Source organism: Phyllostomus hastatus, unplaced genomic scaffold (genome assembly GCF_019186645.2).
Source record: "Phyllostomus hastatus isolate PE091 unplaced genomic scaffold, TTU_PhHast_1.1 phas_contig_948, whole genome shotgun sequence".
NCBI lineage: Eukaryota > Metazoa > Chordata > Mammalia > Chiroptera > Phyllostomidae > Phyllostomus > Phyllostomus hastatus.
In genome coordinates, this window is record NW_025333993.1 from 1612557 (window position 1) to 1630859 (window position 18303).

The 18303-nt window shown below is 57.6% G+C and overlaps 2 protein-coding genes across 2 annotated transcripts in view; one reads left to right on the plus strand and one right to left on the minus strand.

Annotated features, from left to right (window-relative positions):
- The window catches only part of TSPEAR (thrombospondin type laminin G domain and EAR repeats), a 38456-nt gene extending 35074 nt beyond the window's left edge, over window positions 1–3382 (plus strand). The window contains exons 10-11 of the mRNA XM_045852355.1: window positions 134–235; window positions 3229–3382. Coding sequence (XP_045708311.1) covers window positions 134–235; window positions 3229–3382 — 256 coding nt within the window. The remainder of the gene's footprint in view (window positions 1–133; window positions 236–3228) is intronic.
- A 5688-nt stretch (window positions 3383–9070) lies between these two features.
- Window positions 9071–14701, minus strand: LRRC3 (leucine rich repeat containing 3). Its single transcript, XM_045852779.1, has 2 exons — window positions 14546–14701; window positions 9071–13806 (listed from the first exon to the last, which is right to left on the minus strand). Exon 2 carries the CDS (start codon window positions 13680–13682, stop codon window positions 12909–12911), a length of 774 nt encoding a protein of 257 aa, XP_045708735.1. The 5' UTR covers window positions 13683–13806; window positions 14546–14701; the 3' UTR covers window positions 9071–12908.
- Window positions 14702–18303: the final 3602 nt, after the last annotated feature.

An 18303-nucleotide genomic window follows, 5' to 3' on the forward strand; every position in this document is an offset into this window, starting at 1 on the left:
CCTCTGTGGGTCTGGGGGGGGTGCGACCTGGGCCCCGAGTTCTGGGATTAGGACCCCTGACCAGAAACCAGCACCGGAGCTTGGGCGGTACCTGGGGTTCTGTATCCTAACGTCTGTGTCCTTGCTCCCACAGTGCTCTGGACTGGGAGTTCTTCTCGGTGGGAGAAGATTACTTCTTGGTGGTAGCCAACTCCTTTGATGGAAAAACCTTCTCCGTAAACAGTATTATTTACAGGTAAAGAGCTGCTGAAGGCCACACCTTTCGTCCCCGTTTGGTTCTCTGGGGGTAGACTCCCCCTCCCCACCAGTGACCAGGCTCAGAGCAAGTGGGGCGCCTGGGGCTGGGCATGCCCGAGTGCGGCTGGGCCTGGGTCCCGTCACCTTGGGGTTACCAGCCAGGTGATCCGTGTCACTTGTGCTCACGACTTCAGAGTCTGCCTGAGATGGAGTGTGCAGACACAGTAATGGGAGAGCTATTAGTAGTTTGTTTTAGTGAATGTTCCTGCCCAGGGCTGCAGTGGGTCTCCCCACTTATCATCAGTCTTTTGGTAAGAGTTTGCGTCCTCGCACAGGCGCTGCAGCATCCCTGTTAATGTCGCTTCTGGGTGTTGGCCACGCATTGTACGCACAACACCTGCGGCGTGTCCATTTCCAGCTGCTTTTCATGACCCGTGCTGTCCCTAGCCACCCGGCCCGATGGTCCGCTCCTGGAGCAGAGCGCCACGGGCATCCTAAGAACACAGCTGCCTCTGTGAATAAAAGCACCTTTGCCTCTGCCCTTCTCCTGGTTTCACTGCCTACATAGTTTCCTCGATGAACTAGAACCTCCCGAACGACCTTGAGCAGCCCTGCCAGCGGCCAGCGGCCCTGTCTTTCTGGTTCCACGAGAGCATATGGTTCCGTGTTGCAGGGCGTGACCAGGACACAAGCAGCTGCGTCGGTCCCCCGGCCGCTCCTCAGCGCGCGCCCCAGCTCCTCTCCCCTGATCCGCTGGCGTGATGACTTACCAGAGGTTTCCTCGAGTTCCTGGGATGCGTGCCACTAGACAGGGTGTAATTACTCACTGTGCCACCGGCTACCAACTGTTCACGAATGATTTAAGAGTTCCGCGTCTTTAACAGGAGACGAAATTGCTCTGTGGTTTTCTCTGGGGGCCGCACCTTTACCCGGTTTGAAGCGGAGCCTCACTTAACAGGCGCACTTGGTGCAGCTCTCCGCCCACGCCCCTGGGCCGGGCTGGTCTCTTCCACCATCAGGCTACATTCAGTTCTAGGGCCATCCGGCCCCTTTCTCAGCGTCCCGTTTGCGCCGCGGTCACCGGTGTGATCGCGTGTTCTGTCTCTTCCTGGGACAGTTTTGGTCCTCCACGTTTTCCTGGAAAAATCCATCTTCTTTAGGCTTTCTAATGTGTTGCTGTAGAGTTTTCAACATGCCAGAGTGATTTTAAAATTCCTATGGAAGAATACATTTTCAAAGATGGCCAACAAGATATTGAAAAATAGAAACAGGAGCCCTGGCTGGTGTAGCTCAGTGGATTGAACGCGGGCTGTGAACCAAAGTGTTGCAGGTTCGATTCCCAGTCAGGGTACATGCCTGGGTTGCAGGCCATAACCCTCAGCAACCCCACATTGATGTTTCTCTCTCTTTCTCCCTCCCTTCCCTCTCTAAAAATAAATAAATAAAATCTTTTAAAAATTTTTTTTAATTAAAAAAATAAAAAGAAAAATAGAAACAGGGAGGGTGGCCCTGACAGCACTTCGAGAGTCAGCGAGTCTGCAGCTGGAACAGAATACGGCCCCGAGGAAAGCCAGCGGCACACGGCTACTCGGTGTGGCAAACGCTGCCTTTCAAGCCCGTGAGAAAATGAGGCGTTACCTAGCAAAATCATGTTTATGTGATTTTCTGTCCATCTGGAAGGAAGCAAAGCTATATTCCTGCTTCATATTATATACAAAATAATACATATAATATATATTTATATTATATAGAAAGATAAGGTTTTTGAGGATGAAGCATCTAACTGTAAAACAAATTAAACAACAGAGATATTAGGGGAAAATGCTAAGATGATTTTTTATAACTTCAGAGTTATACAGGAAGACATCGAAATCTCCCTAAAGGGGCCTAGAAATAGGTCACAGGCTGACGCACCTAAATTTAAGGGGTTTTTTTCATGGAAAAAGACATCCTATTCAAAATCAAAAGACAAACTATTTACCACACATATGACGGAAGAGGAACGCCTACAAAGCAATAAAATATTCTTTAATTCACAAAAATGAGCAAATATAGGAACAGGAGTTTTCAGAAGCAAAAAATGGAAGATGTGAATAAACGTATTAGAAGTTTTTCTCAGCATACGAGGGCGATGCATCTTCTCCCCTCTGTCCTTTTGGGTGGGGGTGGGGGTACCCTGGCCCCTTCCCATCAGGACAGAAATCACCAGCCATTCTGGAGAGCAATCTGGACAAATATTAAAACTGCGCGTGGCTTTGACCCAGGCGCCCCGCCGGGAGAACGCCCCCTACAGAAATGGAACCACCTGTCAGTAAATCCCTTCTGAAGGGAGGAAGCCCAGAACCCACGGACTGTGTGGGCACCGGGCCATGGGCTGCGTTTGGGATCCAGACATGGAGGGGGTTTCGGGGTCGCAGACCAGTGTGCTGGGAGCACGCCTTCTCCGCATGGGCGTGCCACACCCGCGTGTGACGGGTGTGTGTGTGAGGGCGTGTGCCTCGATGTCAGCCGTGACCCCAGGAGTGGGGAGGGTTCCGGCTCAGCCCCTGCCGTGAACCCATTGCAACTGCCAGGACACTTCCCCGCCACCCTCACACACCCCTACCCCCTGCCCTCCCCACCCCAGCTTTGGGGCCGGCCCGAGGGCGCTGCGGGCTGGGGGCGGGCCCCTGGGTGGCTACGAGAAGCTTCGGGGTTGTGGGCAGGGCAGGCTCCTGCTCCCAGGCCTGTTTCCCTCTCCGCACGCTCCCAGCGCGGCTCCCTGAGACTGACCCGGGCAGCTGTGCAGCCCGGGGACACGCGGCCCCGCCAGGCTGGGCACGTGGGGGAGGCAGGTGGCGGCCTGGAGAGGAGCCCAGACGGCCGGCCGGGCTGCACACCGGGTGGGGCGGAGCCTCGGGGGAGTGAGCAGCCTGGACGGGCAGGCCGCCCATCCCCGTCCCAGTCCCCGTCCCCGTCCCCGTCCCCGGGGCTGACCTGTCTCTCCCGCAGGTGGCAGGGGTACGAAGGCTTCGTGGCCGTGCACAGCCTCCCGACCTTCGGCTGCAGGGACTGGGAGACCTTCCGCACCACGGCTGGCTCCTACCTCGTCTACTCCAGCGCCAAGGAGCCCCTCTCCCGGGTGCTGAAGCTCAGGACGGGGTGATGGGCCCGGGGCCCCCTGGAAGAGGACCCGCCTCATTGCACCCCAGAATCCCACCTCAGACGCCTTGGAACCTCTTGGGTGGGTGGGAGGGGGGAGGGATGAGCCCAGGCGGCATTGCTTCCAGAGCTGCCATCTCACCGTCCCTGGCCCTCCTCCAGGGACATCCGTCACCTCTCTGGCCCGGTAGCCACTGCGGGCCGAAGCGGGTGACCCGTGGGCATTCAGATGGAAACCGGAGCTGCCCTGCATGTCTGGGTGCTCTGCGGGGGATTCGCTTTAAAGGAAAAGTTCCTACAGTTTCTTACCTCACAAGCAAAAGCCTGCTCGGCTTCCCTGCCGAAGCGTGGATGTGGGGGCCCGGATGCGGGGGCCGAGGAGTGCCAGCGGCTTGCCGCCCCGCCGCTCTGCCCCCGGCTAGCAAGCTCAGATGGGGGACAGGCTTGAAGCTACACATTCACACCAGCTATTTATTGTGTTTTGTCTACACCGAATATATTTATGACTCGCTCGACAAAGAGCGTGACCGCCTCTGTGTCTTTCTGGAGGGGGCTCGACTCGCAGTGAGCATGTCCCGGGGACCAGACCCAACCTCTGGTCCCTCCCTCGTCACCAATGTAGGCAGAGGACACCTCTCCCCTGCAGAGAGCTCCTTCCTCTGGCCTCAGTTTACCCACGGCTGCAGTGGGGGGCGGGGGGTGAGGCTGCCTCCCCTGACCCCGCAGCCGGTGGGTGTGCAGGGTGGACTTGGGCCGCCTCCTTGGGCCAGCGCTCACCCGCCTTCCCTCTGTCTCGTGCCCCGGACCCTACGCCAGGTGGGGGCCCCCGCCACCCTGGGGTCGCTGCGGGGTGAACAGGACACCCACACTCAGGAGCCCGTGGGGGAGGGCAGGTGCCGGCACCACGGGCAGGGCTCCGGGCGGAAGGGAAGTGCTCCACGCCGAGGCTCTGCCGCGAAGGCCCGTGGGGTCCACACAGAGCCAGGAGACCGCCGGTGGCAGCCAGGCCAGGCCTATGCCACCGTCCACACCGGCCCGCTCCGGGAGAGCGAATGCCCCGCAGGACGGGAGGCGGGAGCCCCAGCTCAGGGGCAGGAGGGCCCCTCGCTTGGTTGAACGCTCTGCCCTTTGTGCCTTAACACGCTTAGGGATTCTTCGTCCAGGGGCACACGGCCGGAGCTCGGGGGCAGCTCCAGCCAGCTGGAGTCCTGGCGCCCCACGGTCACGTCCACGTGAGGGCAGGGCTGCCCTGAGCCTGCTCCTCCCCAGGGCAGTCAGATTTGGGACTTGCAGGCTCGGAGCAGGCCCTCTTGACCTCCAAGGGCTGAGAGTTTCCCTAGAGCTGACTTCAGGCCAGTGAGTGCTCCTCATGCCTTGGGGACGGCTGCACTGGCCTCAGACCAAGCTGTCCCCTCCCCAGGGAGAAAAGGGCGGGGGTGGGGCGGTGCGGCAGGAGCTCTGGGGCCAGGCCAGGGGACCTGTCAGAGAGAGGTCTCAGGCGCTTGCATCCCCCTGGGTGATTCCACAGGTGTGGACCCCACCACCACCACGCACACACTCAGTATTTTGGAGAAAGAGGGTGTGCCTCTCACCCCAAATCAGGCTCCTCTGCTGCAGCCCAGCGTCCCTGCCAGGCAGGCCCCACACCCATGCCGTCGTCGTCCCAAGGCCTGGCCACGTCCCTGCCCTGGGCAGCCAGGGGCCCCAGAGTGTCAGGGCCCGGGGGTTACGGCGGTGGCTCCAGACCCACGGGTCCAGGAGGGTGGGCCGAGGGTGCCGGATGAGACGTAGGACGGCGGGTCGTCTCGAATCACAGAGAAACAGGGATGCTTCTAAACGTGTGCGTTCCAACCGTGGCACGGGAGCCTCCCCAAAGGAGTGCAGCGGTTCACCTGGAATGTCAGAGCCACGTGAGGGTCCTGTGCTCTGATTGGCTCGATCTGCCCAGCCTCCCTGAGAGGGGAACAGGGGGACAAGCCACGCCTCTTGGGCTCTGCTAGGGGTGGGGGGGCTGATTTTAACTCGGATTGGAGGCAGGGGGACAAAAGGAGGATCACAGCCTGGGGGGCCTGCTGGGTCAGTGGCTCATGGTCTCAGGGCTTATTCTGCAGAAGGACCCCCAGACCTGCCTGCAGAGGCGGGGGGCACACCCAGGCTAGCAGCACAGACCACAGCCCCCGCCCCACCCTGAGCCTGGACGGTTCATCTGCAGGTTGACTGGGGGGGAGGGGCTTCAGGGGAGGCAGACACTGGAATCGGTGACTTTGGGAACGCAGATGGCCCTCTGCGCCGTGGCAGCCTCACCGGTGAGGAGGGGGCCGGGCCAGAGCCAATGAGCAGCCTCCGGAGCAAGGAGGCCTCTCTGGCAACTGCCCTCAGGCTAGAGCTGCCCCAGCATCGGCCCCCGGGTACCCCTGCCCTGCCCACACCGGCCACCCTGCAGATTTGGGCCCGCCGGTCTCCACCGTCTTCTGAGCCCACTCCCATGTCTCTTCTCTCTCCGTGGAGAGCCCGGGGCTCAGACAGGCCGAGGCACTCGAGCGTCCAGCCTGCCGAGCCTCAGTTTACCCCTGGGGGAGGGGCAAACTGGGCGCTGTCCATGACCCCCAACCATGCACCCTTCACAGCTTCTCTCTCCCTGGGGTAACCCAGACGTCCAGTTTTCTCTCTGCCCCGAGGGTGGCACAGCCAGGTCCAGCTCGCCATGGGCGGGGGGACTGGCGCCCGGGAGGAAGGAGGCAGACACTCGGGCCGCCAGCACAGTGGCGCGCACGCACACACACACACGCGCGCGCGCACACACACACACACACACACACACACACACACACACACACGGAGCCACCGCAGCCCAGCCCGGGGCGGCCTCAGAGATCAGACAGCGCCGCCTCGACCTCGGCACCTGGCCCCGTCCCTGTTCTGCCCGGCGGGAAGAAAACCCGTAAATCAAGGCTCGTTTACGTCAGGAATGCAAACAGGAGGAGGAAACGCAGAGAACATTACAATGTGTGCAGCTTTTCGAGTCGGGCCTTCGGGTCTCCGTCCTGTTCGCAGCGAGGCGGCGTGCGGCTCCCCCGTGTGGATTTGCACGCGTTGTCATGTGCCACGCTCCTGTCCCCCGGGCGAGCGTGTGGCGTTTCCCAGCGGCAGTCGCGCTGACTCCACCTCGCTGTCGCCTGTGTTCATCCGCGGGGTCCTTTCCGACGGTCTTCACTGCGGCGAGTGACGCTGTAGGGACCCCTTTGTACAAACTGCAGTTTCCTGTGCAGTTGCTTCTTCAGGGTCACGACTTCCGGAGGAGTGCTGTCCGTGTAGGTCTTTGCATCCGCTCCTGACCTCCTGACCCCGAACAAGGCCAAGGGCACCCAGATGTTGCAGAGTCACGCCAGTTCAGTCGGTCCTGCCCAGAACAGGCTTCACCTGTTCCCCACTCTGCCAGGTTGGGAAGTGGGGGGCTGCCGACGAGGTCATCTAGTGTTCACCGTGTCATCGCCCCTGGCGTCGGGGTCGCTGGGCCCTCCCTGCAGGCGCCCTCTACTTTGCCACCTCCGACACCCCCTCCCTCCACCGCGCACACTCCCATCCACGTAATGCCAATCAAAACCCCAAGGCTTGCCTGTTAAATTAATGAAGTGATCACAGAGCATCTCAGAGAATTAATAGGCCCAACTGCTTTGAAATATGAGGAACGTCTTGGCCCCCAGGTGTATTAAATTATACTAAAATTAAACAATTGAAATGGGTGTTGGCATAATTTGGAAACATGAATGTCACAGATATTGGAAAGCAAAAGATACTAGAATAGATTTTTTTATCTTGTTTGGAGGAAAGCTCTCTAAAGGTAAAAACAATGGAAGTGAGACGGGAAGAAAATGGAAGAGAAGAGGATGCAGAGGATGGACCGATACATGTATCTGTCACCTGCATGTGATATTAAGATACAAGTGAGTGGAGGTGCGGTCCCAGCACAGGTGGGCGACGCCATTGGCGCACGCAAGGGCCTGATTGGTTCCAGCAGTCAGTGCTTCCTGTCGGAACTCTAACACAGCAGCGGACACCCGGCGCCCCCACACGGGGCGGAGAGCAAAGGGCATGAGCAACAGAGGAAATCCCAGCAGCGAACACAGGGTCCAACTGGGACGAGTTACACCCACCAGTCAGGACTGCATGTCCCGCAGCCAGCATCCCCACCCATGCCGAGGGGTGACCGGACCTGCCCGAGTGCTTCTCGTGGGCAGAGAAACAGGTAAAACCCAGCCGGGCATTGCCTCTCGGTTTGCCAGCAGAACGCAAGCTCCTGGCTTGGAAAACCTCAGGCCTGGTGGCCTCATTGTTGCGATGCCCAGACTGGCAGGCTCTGATCCGGAGACGACCTCCTCTTAGCCCAGGGCAAGGGCAGGAAGGCTGGCGGCCATTCTGAGCCCTCAGCCCAGTGACTCCCACAGACACCACAAAGCACAGGGAGCCTGGTGGGGTGCTGGGCCCTGCTGACCATGCGCAGGGCGACCCTCTGGTCAGCACCCCTAAGTCCGAGCATCTCCCGCAGGGAGACAGCAGGACCCAGCTCTGGTGGCCGGGAGTGGGCACAGAGTGGACGGTGGCTGGTCTCCTGTTGCGGTTTTCTCCAAATCTTAATTCCTCCAACTCCCCGCCTGGCTGCTAAGGCACCGTGGATGGCCACCAGACGTCCATCACGTCCATCTGTCATCCACCGCTGCCTGGTCACAACCAAAGTCAGCGTTCCCCAGCTCCCATGACCTTGGCCCAGTCCTCAAACCTCCCTGTGCCTCAGTCTCCCCATCTGTTAGGATGGGCTGCTGCATCGCCTCTAGAATCAGCTTCCTAGCCTGCTGGCCACTCCCCACCTACTTCCTGGCAGTTTCTCCTTCTGAGGCTTCTGTGGCCCCTCCTCCAATGTCCCCTCCTCCCCAAGAGCAGCGGAGCTCCCAGGGAAGGGCAGCCCGGTGAGCCTGTCACTCTGGGATGCTGTGTCTCCACCTCTCTCTGCGAGGAACAGCAGGCCAACATCGCCAGCGGCGCCCGGGAGCCAACCCCAAGTCCGCTCTTTCCCACCAGCGTTGTTGCCATGGTTACAGATGCAGGGGCCTAGGTGCTTGGCTCCAGCCTCCCAGACTGGACTGCGAACCCAGGCTGCTCTGCCTCGCTGCCTCGGGCCTGGGCCGCATGCACGGAGGACTCGCCTCCTTGTGTTTGTTGACAGTGCTCCAGGGATCATGTTTCCCAGAGTGAGAACTTCCAGGCCCCGGCCCAGATCCCAGCCCCACTCTGCCCCAGCCGAGCTGACTCCTGAGTTCGTCATTTCCCCTCCAGACCTCACCATCTAGGGTTTCTCTACCGTGCCAGCCCACTGCGAGAATTAGCCGGGGCCCCTTGTGAGCCAACTCGGCCCCGCCTAAGCTGTCCAGTGACTTCGTGGCCGCTTGCCCCCTCCCCGTGGGCAGCCCCTGGGCCACCCCGAGGCCTGAGGGCAGCTGCTGACTTCCATGCCATGCCCCACAGGCTGTGCAGTTTGGCCTCCCCCGAGAACCCAGCTCCCCAAGCCCTGGGCTTGCGGGTCTGGCTGCGACGCACAGCCAGGTCTGTGATGGGCGGGATTCCGCAGGGCGAGGTCTGAACCGGGTGGGGGTTGTGGGGGAAGGTTGCTGCAGACAACAGAATCCACTCCAGCTGATTTAAGCACAAGGAGGTTTATTGAGGGCTCACAGACTATGGGTAGAATCAGACTCTGGACGGAACTTCCAGGAAGGCGACTCCAGGAGCTGCCTCGGGCTGCGGAGTCACCTCGGGCTGCTGTCGCGGCTGGGAGCTGCCTCATGTCCGGAACATTCTGTGCCAGCAGCCCTGCCTCCCCCCAGGTAACTCAGTCCAGGATCGGAGGCTCCTGCAAACGCTTCTTTGGAGGACCTGCTACATGGAAGCCTGGGAGTGCAGGGCAGGAGAGCGGGCCAGCAGGTGGGGCGGTGCCCAGCACCCACCGGGAGGCCCCGGAGCACGCAGGGCCCAGGCTCCCCTCTGCTGCTCCAAGCTCCTGGGAGGGTGGCCCCTCGCCTTCCTGGCCTGGCTTGGCCGATGCCCCGACATCCTGCTGACTGTCTGGGAGAAGCTGTCCCAGATGCTGGCCCCACCCCAGACCCCATCTGATGGGACATCTGCAAACATGCGTTCTCTAGCCCTCAGGTGAAGGCAATTGCATGGGGCTGACCCGGAACCGGAACCCCGCTGTGCAGCCCCTGCTGTTAGCCCCACAGCTCGGCCCATCTCCTGCCTGGAGTGACTTCCCACCCGGGTTTAACCTCAGTCTCAGGTCCAAATTAAAACTGTCGTCCACCCTCACTGAAAGCACTGACAGTGGGCTGGAGGGTGTCCCCGGTGCCCCGGCTTTAGGGGCATTTCCCCAAAACCAGGGCCCTTCCCTGGGATGAGCCACTTCGGGCAGGGGAGGCTGCCAGCCCCAGGCCCTCGCGGCCCGGCAGTGCTTGCCCTGCCTTCCCACAGCCTGTGGCCAGCCGGCTCCTCCGGTGGCCTAGCGGGGGAGGGGGCTCCTGGAGCTGAGTTGGGAGCCTCCTGTGCAGGGGCCTCCCATCCCCAGAGCCCACCCCACCAGGGACACCCTTTGTGTGTCAGCATGGCCCTGCAGGGGGCCCCAAAGTACTTTGGCTCGTCCCCCACCACGAAACCACCCAAGGAAGAGACTAGGTGGGCATCTGGGGCCTAACAAGCAAAGAGGAAGGAAAATCAGGCCAGGAGCATGGGGCAGGCGCTCCTAGGGCCGGGGTGGGGGTGGGGCCCTGGGTTCCAGGAGGAGTATCCGTGGTGAGGACTGGGACCCGGGGAGTAGGAGTCGTGCGCCTCAGACAAGGAGACCAGTGGGGCCCCATGAGCCCCTCACTGCCTCACGCCTCCCCTCTGGCCCTGAGGCCTCCCTGGGAGCAAGAGACCCCCATTTCCTGTGGGAAGGAAGAGAGGCCCAGCCCCCGACCCGGGGCTGGGGCAGCTGCTGGGGCCCATCTGCTTGCTCCACCCCTCTGCCCCATACGGAACCCCCAGATGATCCAGCCTGAGCTCCCAGACCCTGTGGAGGGCCTGTCACCTGGACAACAAAAAGAGCCAGAGGTCCCCGTAGCCCCACTGCCCCCCGACTGGAACGGACGGACTGAGGCCCCCCTTTGTCACATTACCACCACTGTCAGCACCAGTCCCCTGGATGGGCCAGCCGGACTCCGGCCTCAGCAGATTTAATTGGGGTCAAATGCTGGACCCAGTGGTGGTGGGGGGGAGTGGGCCCAGGACCCATGGGGGCATCCAGGGGTCTGTGCTCACATATGGCAGCAAAGAATGCGGGCTCGGGCAGGGCATCATCTTAACCTCATCTCAACAGGTCCCTTCCAGGGCGGGGAGGGCCAGGGAGGGGAGAAGTTAGAGGGAGGGAGGGGGAAGGATAGAGGAGGCGAGGGCTGTGCCCAAAAGGGTTCTCAGGCACCCATGGGGGAGCTCCCATGAGCAGGAAGGAGGTGGGGTTCTTGGAGCTGAGGTCCTGGTGGTCTTCCTCGGAGGGAGGTGTCCTCCCCTGGGAGACTCTATAAAGGGCAAGGAGCCCCAAAAGGCCGGAAAGGTGGGCAGCCTTGGGCTGGGCCCAGGATGAGAGGGAGCAGGCCCTCTGGTGCTGCAGGTCCTCCCCCCTCCCCTTCCCCGCAGGGTCCACACCAAGGGGAAGGTGGCCTTGGGCTGGGGGCCAGCAAAGGGGCAGAGAGGGGAGAATCCCCACCTACCTTCCATGCACCCCTAAAGAGCCACATGTGGGTGGCATCCAGGCTCTGGGTTGGTTTTGGCGGAAGAGCACATGGGGTGGGTGGGGAAGGGGCCCCGAACCACCCAGGAGCCTGTGTCCCGCCAGTCGGCCAGCCACACAGCCTACCTGCTCCACAGGGCATTTGTCACACAAGTGGGCAGACTTCTGGGCTCTAGTTGTCACTGGGAAGGTGGGCCAGGCTGCCCGTTTCCTGTGCACTGGTGGCTGCGGAGCAGCAGGCGGGCGTCCATGGCCGAGCTGAGCCCTGCCTCCTGTGTGTGCTCCGGGTCTGGGCAGCGGGCAGCGCAGCGTCCTCCCGTGCACGCTGCCATGCTGTGCACCCGGCCCCCACTCCGTGAACATGGGCACAGGGCCTCCGGGTATCAGAGGGTGTTTGTAACCTGCCGATGGTTTCCTTTGAATGCGCCACGTCTGGGACATCACAACCATGTTCCAACGAGCCTTTCTGGCACCAGAGGCAGCTGCTCGGTGTCCTGACCAACGGGTAAAGGCGACACCATGTCCGTTCCCCCCAAGTCACTCCTTACTTTCCGAGTACAAACCACCCTCCACTGTTAATCGTCTCCGAGCTTCTGCTGGATGAGGCTCCTGTCCTTTCTACCTGCAGTTCATACCAGTGTATCCCCAGCCACCCAAATATGTGAAGCCGTGTAAACTATAAACACATACAAAAGACAGCAACGAGTAAAACTGGAAAGACGAATCAGAGTTATATAGGTGGAGGTAATGTCTACCCTGAAGTTACGCAGGTAAGAAAACCGAGCACTGAATTAGCTCTGAGAGTCCTGGCAGCAAAGGTGGAGAGAGAGAGCAAGAGGGAGCAAGAGCCCGCTGCTGGAGAAAGGGGTCCCGTTGATTGGCCTTGAGACATCGAACACCGGGCCCCCTGCCCTTTGGAAGGAGCTGCTTGGTGTGTCGGAGAGAGAACAGCAAGGCACGGAGGTGAGCACAGATGACAGGCCCTCGCACACGCCAGGCACACAGAGGGTGGGAGTCGGCGTGTCGGACGGGTTCTCTCCACGGTGTTTGGTTTCAGGTTTGGGGTTCTTTGTCCCCTCTCACGGGGCTGAAATTTGGGCACAAGTGTCTCTCTTCGCAAACATTCCGAGAATAAACACCATTGTTCAAAGGTCAGTTTGAGCAACCCCTTTCACTCCCTTCCCTCTCCAGAACCATCCGGGCTCTACCGCTGAGTTCTGGGAAGAGTGCTGCGGTCAGACGGGTCCGGGCAACACGAGCGAAACGGGGGCGAGGCCGTTCCACAGTGTTGGGTCACCTGTGCCTTCCACAGGTGAGTCTGCACCCCAGTCCTCCACGGGGGACACTCACACCCTCGGACACGAGCCTTCCTCCTCTGGGTGCACTTGCTCCCTCGGGTGCCGCGTGGGAGAGTCGTGCCGAGTGGAAGGGACATCGTGACCAATGGCCTGGTGTTAAGTCCCGACTGGACCATCCCCTGACCGTGTCACCATGGGCAAGTCACTCCATTTCTCCAAGTGCCACTCTCTCCCCGCCGTCCGTGGGCCTGGCATTAACCGTACCCGATGGAAGGGCGCCGCAGTGACTCAGTGCCACTGGGGGACGTGTTTTGTCAGAGCGCGCCCTGCACGGAAGCGGCTGTGACTGCCACCTGCTCGAGGGAGCACCAGAAGCATGCGTCAGTCACCACCTGCCACACAGCGATGAGACTCAGCGGGCACTAGGGCTCGGGGCTGAGGGGGTCCTTGGACACGGGGGTGCTGGGCAGCGACTTCAGGTACTCCAGGTGCCTCCTGGCATCCTCCTGGTTCTGGCGCACATAGTACACGACGTAGGTGATCACCATGGCGAACCAGCCGAACATGGTGACCAGCATGGCCACGTCGGTGGTCTTGTGGTGGGTGCTGCAGAAGCTGACGCCAGCGTCGAGCGCCTGGATCAGCGGCTTCCCCACGTACTCCTCCCGCACGGAGGTGTGGCAGGCGATCTCGTCCACCGAGTCGGGGTCCAGCTTCAGCTCCCACAGGGCCTCCTGCAGGGCGCACTCGCAGTGCAGGGGGTTGTGGGACAGGCGGATCTTGGCGCTGAGCTTGCCCAGGGCGTCCTTGGGGATCCTGCGGATGCGATTGTGCGACAGGTCGAGCAGCCGCAGGCCCCCCGCCAGGCCGGAGAAGGCCGCCGGCCCGATGGTCTCGATGGCGTTCCGAGACAAGTCCAGCTCCCTCAGCTGGCTCAGGTGCTGGAAGGCTCCGTCGGGGACGCGGGCAATTTTGTTGGCGTCGAGCTTCAGGAGCACAGCGTTGGTGGGGATGTCCTTGGGGACCTCCTGCAGGCCGCTCCCACTGCAGTGGACGGCCACTGCCCCTTCGTGGTCAGGGCACTGGCAGCTCTGGGGACAGGAGGTGCCCAGGCGCAGGCAGAAGAGGAGGAGGAGGCAAGACCCTCCCGCAGGGGCTGGCACGGGTGAGGGGCTCTGCTTGCCCATGGGGCCCATCCTGCGCCAGGGGGAGACGGCACGCTCCTCCGGCTCAGCGCTGTGGGCCTGCCCTCTTCCCCACTCCCCTGGCCGCCGCTGTGCAAGTGACCATCTGACGTGGACGTGAACTCCTGCTCCTCACCTGCCAGGAAAAACAGTGATCTCTTTCAGGCATGGTCCCCGGTGGCTCAGCTGGGACCTGGGGCACGCTTTGACTTCTGGGAGATATGCAAACTGAAGCCTCTGACTGGTGTGGGGAGGGGGGTCTCTGTAGCTTATTTCTGGGCACTCCCAGTGCCCCCCCAGAAGTGCAAGGGGCAGGTCTGCTGACCACTGGCTAGGGGCAGGCACCCATCAAAATGGTGGTGCGAGACTGCGGCCTATCCTGGACACACCCTCTACACACCTAGAACCGGGGGCCTGGACAGCACTGGGGGATGACGGCCTGGGGTCCACCGCCTCCAGCCCCTCAGGGGATGAGGAAGACTGAAGGCAGCCCCCCCTCCACACCCCTAATCCACAATCACTGGGAACCAGCAGGGCGCTCATCACTCCCAGCCAGGCTGCGGTAGGAAGTTTAGCACTTTGCTAATTTTAACAACCCTTAAAAATTATTATAATAAATAAAGCTCTTCTCTGTCGGCCCTAATAGGAACGCTACCTAGCACCTGCACCGGGGTCAGCGCCTTTTCTTTCGATAATGCTTGAAAAGGAAGGAAAAGGAGAAAAGAGAAAAGCCCAGCCCTGGGCGCGCGCGGCGCTGAGGCGTGCAGCGGTGGGGCTGAGCGGGGCCTGGGCTGGCTGGGCTCGGACCCCGGACCCGGAGCGGGAAACAGACAGGGGCGCGGTGTCCACACTCCTGGGAGGGGCGGGGGCTTTACCTGCAGGGCCACTTCCTGAGGCTGCTCAGCGCCAGACTCTCCGCTTCTCCGAGCCCGACTGAGCGCCACACCCGGGCGCGGTGGCGACCCGAGGCTCGCTCCCACGTCCGCCAGGGCTCTGACACACGCTGCTCGGCCGTGATCTGAGGGTTCGGGGAAGCGGGGCTGGGGGGCGGGGCGGAGCCTGGACGACGCGGGAGTCAAAGCGAGGGGTGGAGCCTGAGGTGCGACTGTAGAGGCAGGACCGAGCGGGGCGGGGAGGTGGGGGGATGCGGGGGGGTAAGGGGGGACCTGGGGTGTACCCAGTGGCAAGGAGTGGGTCGAAGCTGGGGGTGGATCCTCTGGTGGGTGTGTCTCGGGGACTATGGGCGGGGCTGTGGGGACACTGAGCCCCGCCCCACCCGGTTCCACCCAGCTTTGCGCGGTGGGGCGAGTCCCCTCCAGACGCTGGTACTTGGAGACCCTCTGATCATCCTGAAGCATTTGCGGTGCGTTCTTCTTGCTGTGTGTCCCTCGCAGGCCTGATGCCAGCGGCCCCCAAAACTGGTTAGTAGGGTTAGGCCTCTGCCCACTTGAGTCCCCTCCTGCCCCCAGGACCCTTACTCCCCGCCACCCCCGGCTCAGCCCCCCACCCCCTGCGTCGTAGGCTGGTGCTTGTGGGCCTTGAGGAGGGTAGGGAGTGTGGAGGTGGGGCAATTTAAGCTAGGCCTCAGCCATCCTAGACCTTTAAAAAGCAGCTTTATTGTGGTGTAATTGATATACAAGAAACCACATATTTAAATTTGATACCTTTCGACATTTATATAGGCTCGTGAAACCACCACCATAATTCATTCAGTACATACCCCAGTGCCTCCCCCCACCCCGCCCCTTGGCACTCCCTCGGTCCCCCCACGGCCTGGCAAGCACCGTAGATCACCTGTCGTTTCTTATCATTTATTTAAGTGGAATCACAGGTATGCACCTTTTTGCCTCAATTCTTTCATTCAGCATTGTTATTTTGGGCTCACCAGCGCTGATGTGTTTATCAAGCTAACTCCTTTTAGTGCTGACTCGTCAGCCTTCCTGCAAAGGTCCCAGTTGGCATATCCCTTTGCCAGTTCATGGTCATTTGGGCTGTTTCCAGTTGTTACCTATTACAAATAAAGTGATACAAACACTGTGTGCTACCTCTGTTTGGACAAACGCTCCTATTTCTCTGGGGTAAACATCTAGGAGTGGGATGGCTGGGTCGCATGTAGCTGTGTGTTTGATCTGAAGGAAGCTGACGGAATGATTGCGTGACCTTCCGTCCCTGCCGATGGTGTGTGCTCACACCCGCACCGGCACTGGGTACACGGTCAACCTTTTACATTTTAGGCATTCTAATAGGTGTGTGGTGGCATCTCGGTGCAGTTTTCATTTGTGCTTCCCCGGTGACTAATGATGGTTTTTCCTCTGTTTATGTGCCATCTCCTTTACGGGAGTGCTCCGTTCCGATTTTTACCTGCCTTTAGGTTGTTTTCCTACTGTTACCTTTGGAGAGCTCTTTATACATTCTGGATTCAAGTCCTGCTTCAGATACATGACTTGTAAATATTTTCTGTGAGTCTGTGGGTCGTTTCCACAGGAAGTTTTTAATTTTGACAGTCCAATGTATCAAGTTTTTCTCACACAGATCATGCTGTTCGTGTCATATATAAGAAATCTTTGCCTAACTGAAGTTACAAGGGCTTTTATAGTTTAGCTTTTGTGTGTGGGCTTATTCTCCAGCTTGAACTTGTTTTGGTGCATGGTATGAACTATAATTCCAAGTTTATTTTTTGTGCCAGAGTGCCAGGACCGTTTGCTGGAGAAATTATTCTTTCACTAGTGAATCACCTTTGCACCTTTGTTGAAAATCAGTGGTCCATACATGTATGAGTCTGTTTCTCTACCTCCTCTGTTCAATTGGCCTATTTGCCTATTTTATGCCAATGTTCCAAGCTGTCTTCATTGCTTGAGCTTTATAATAACCCTTGAAATCAGGAGATGTTGAATAGAAATTTTCCAAATGTGTTCTTTCATAAAATGTCTCTAGTCATCCAAGATCCTTTGCATTTCCTCGTGAATTTTAGAATCGGCTTGTCAACTTCTACTAAAAAAGCCTAGTGGGATTTTATGTGGGATTGTGTCGAATCTATACAATACTAGCTGTGGGGTTTTTGCAGCTGCCCTGCACAGTGTGAGAAAATGCCCTTCTGTTACTTGTTTGCTGAGAGCTTCTATTAGGAATGGATGTTGGACTTTGAGAGAATTAACATCTTGACAATATTGAGTCTCCAATTCATGAACATGGTATATCTTTTCATTTACTTGGAGTTTCCTTGATTTCTTCCATCTGGGTTTTGTAGTTTCTGGCTTACAGATCTTGGACACCCTTTGTCAGATTCATCTCTGATATTTTATTTACTGTAAATAGCATTTTTTTCAATTTCTGGTTTTTAATTGCTAATATGTAGAAACAAAGTTGATTTTTATATTCTGATCTTAACTTTGCTAAATTCACTTGTTAGTTCTAGTAACTTTTTAATAGATACCTGAGGATTTTTCTATCTATACAATCATGTTCTCCGTAAATAAAAAGATTATGACTTCTTTCTCTCCAGTCTGAATGTATTTTAAATTCATTTTCATGCCCAATTGCATTGGCTGGAGACTCTAGTTTAATACTGACCATGAGTGGGAGCACATGCCCTTCTTCCTGATCTCAGGGGGAAGCACTCGGTCTTCCACCATTGAGGACAGTGCTGGCTGTGGGTTTTGTGCAGCTGCCCCTCACAGTGCGAGGAAGTGCCCTTCCATTACTTGTTTGCTGAGGGTTTCTATTAGGAATGGGCGTTGGACTTTGTGAAATGTTTTCTGCATCTATTAAAAATCTTTTTTTAAAAATATGTTAATATGGTGGATTATACTGATTGATTTTCAAGTGTTAAGTCAACCTTCTCTCCTTGGGATAAAACACAAGAAATTTTTTTCTAACTCAAAGTCATGTGGTATTACCATTTTGTATGTTGTTATAGTATTTAATAGAGATGGAGATTCTGAGGCTATTTGCTTTCCTTGATTGAATATTGATGGTTTGTCCATTTATCCAAGTTGTTGGATTTATCAGCATAAAGTTGTTCGTAATATTCTGTTATTAATCTTTCATTATAAAATAATGTCACTTTTCTCATTCTTGATGTTAGTAGTTTGTGTTTTCTCTCTTCTTTTACTGATTAGGTTGGGAGTCTGTCGATTTTATTGATGGTCGCAAAGAGCAAGTTTTCAGTTTCACTGATTTCTCTACTGTTTTCCCTTTTTTATCGGCTTCCACTCTGATCTGTATTCTTTCTTTTGCTTCCATTGGGTTTAACTTTCTCTCCTTTTTCTGGTTTCTTATGGTGGAAGCTAAGTCACTAATTTGAGACCTTCTTCTTTGTTATAAGCTATGAATTTCCCTCTATGTCAGGCTTTAGATGCATCCCAGAAATTCTGATATGTTGCATTTTCATAGTCATTAAGTTAAAAATATTTTCTAATTTGCCTTTTGATATTTTTGAGCTATTGATTTAGAAGTGTGTTATTTTGTTTCCAGACATGTGGCTATTTTCCAGAGATCTTTCTGTTTTTTATTATTAATTGAAATCTATTGTTGTCAGAGAATACACTCTGTGTGTTTTGGACCCTTTTAAAGTTGTCCAGACTGATTTTATGGCCTAGAATATGGCCTGTGTTAATAATTGGTATATGTACCC

What these genes read in the sequence shown, in the direction of transcription:
- LRRC3 (XM_045852779.1), bottom strand. Translation starts at nt 13,682, where the DNA reads ATGGGCCCCATGGGCAAGCAGAGCCCCTCACCCGTGCCAGCCCCTGCG.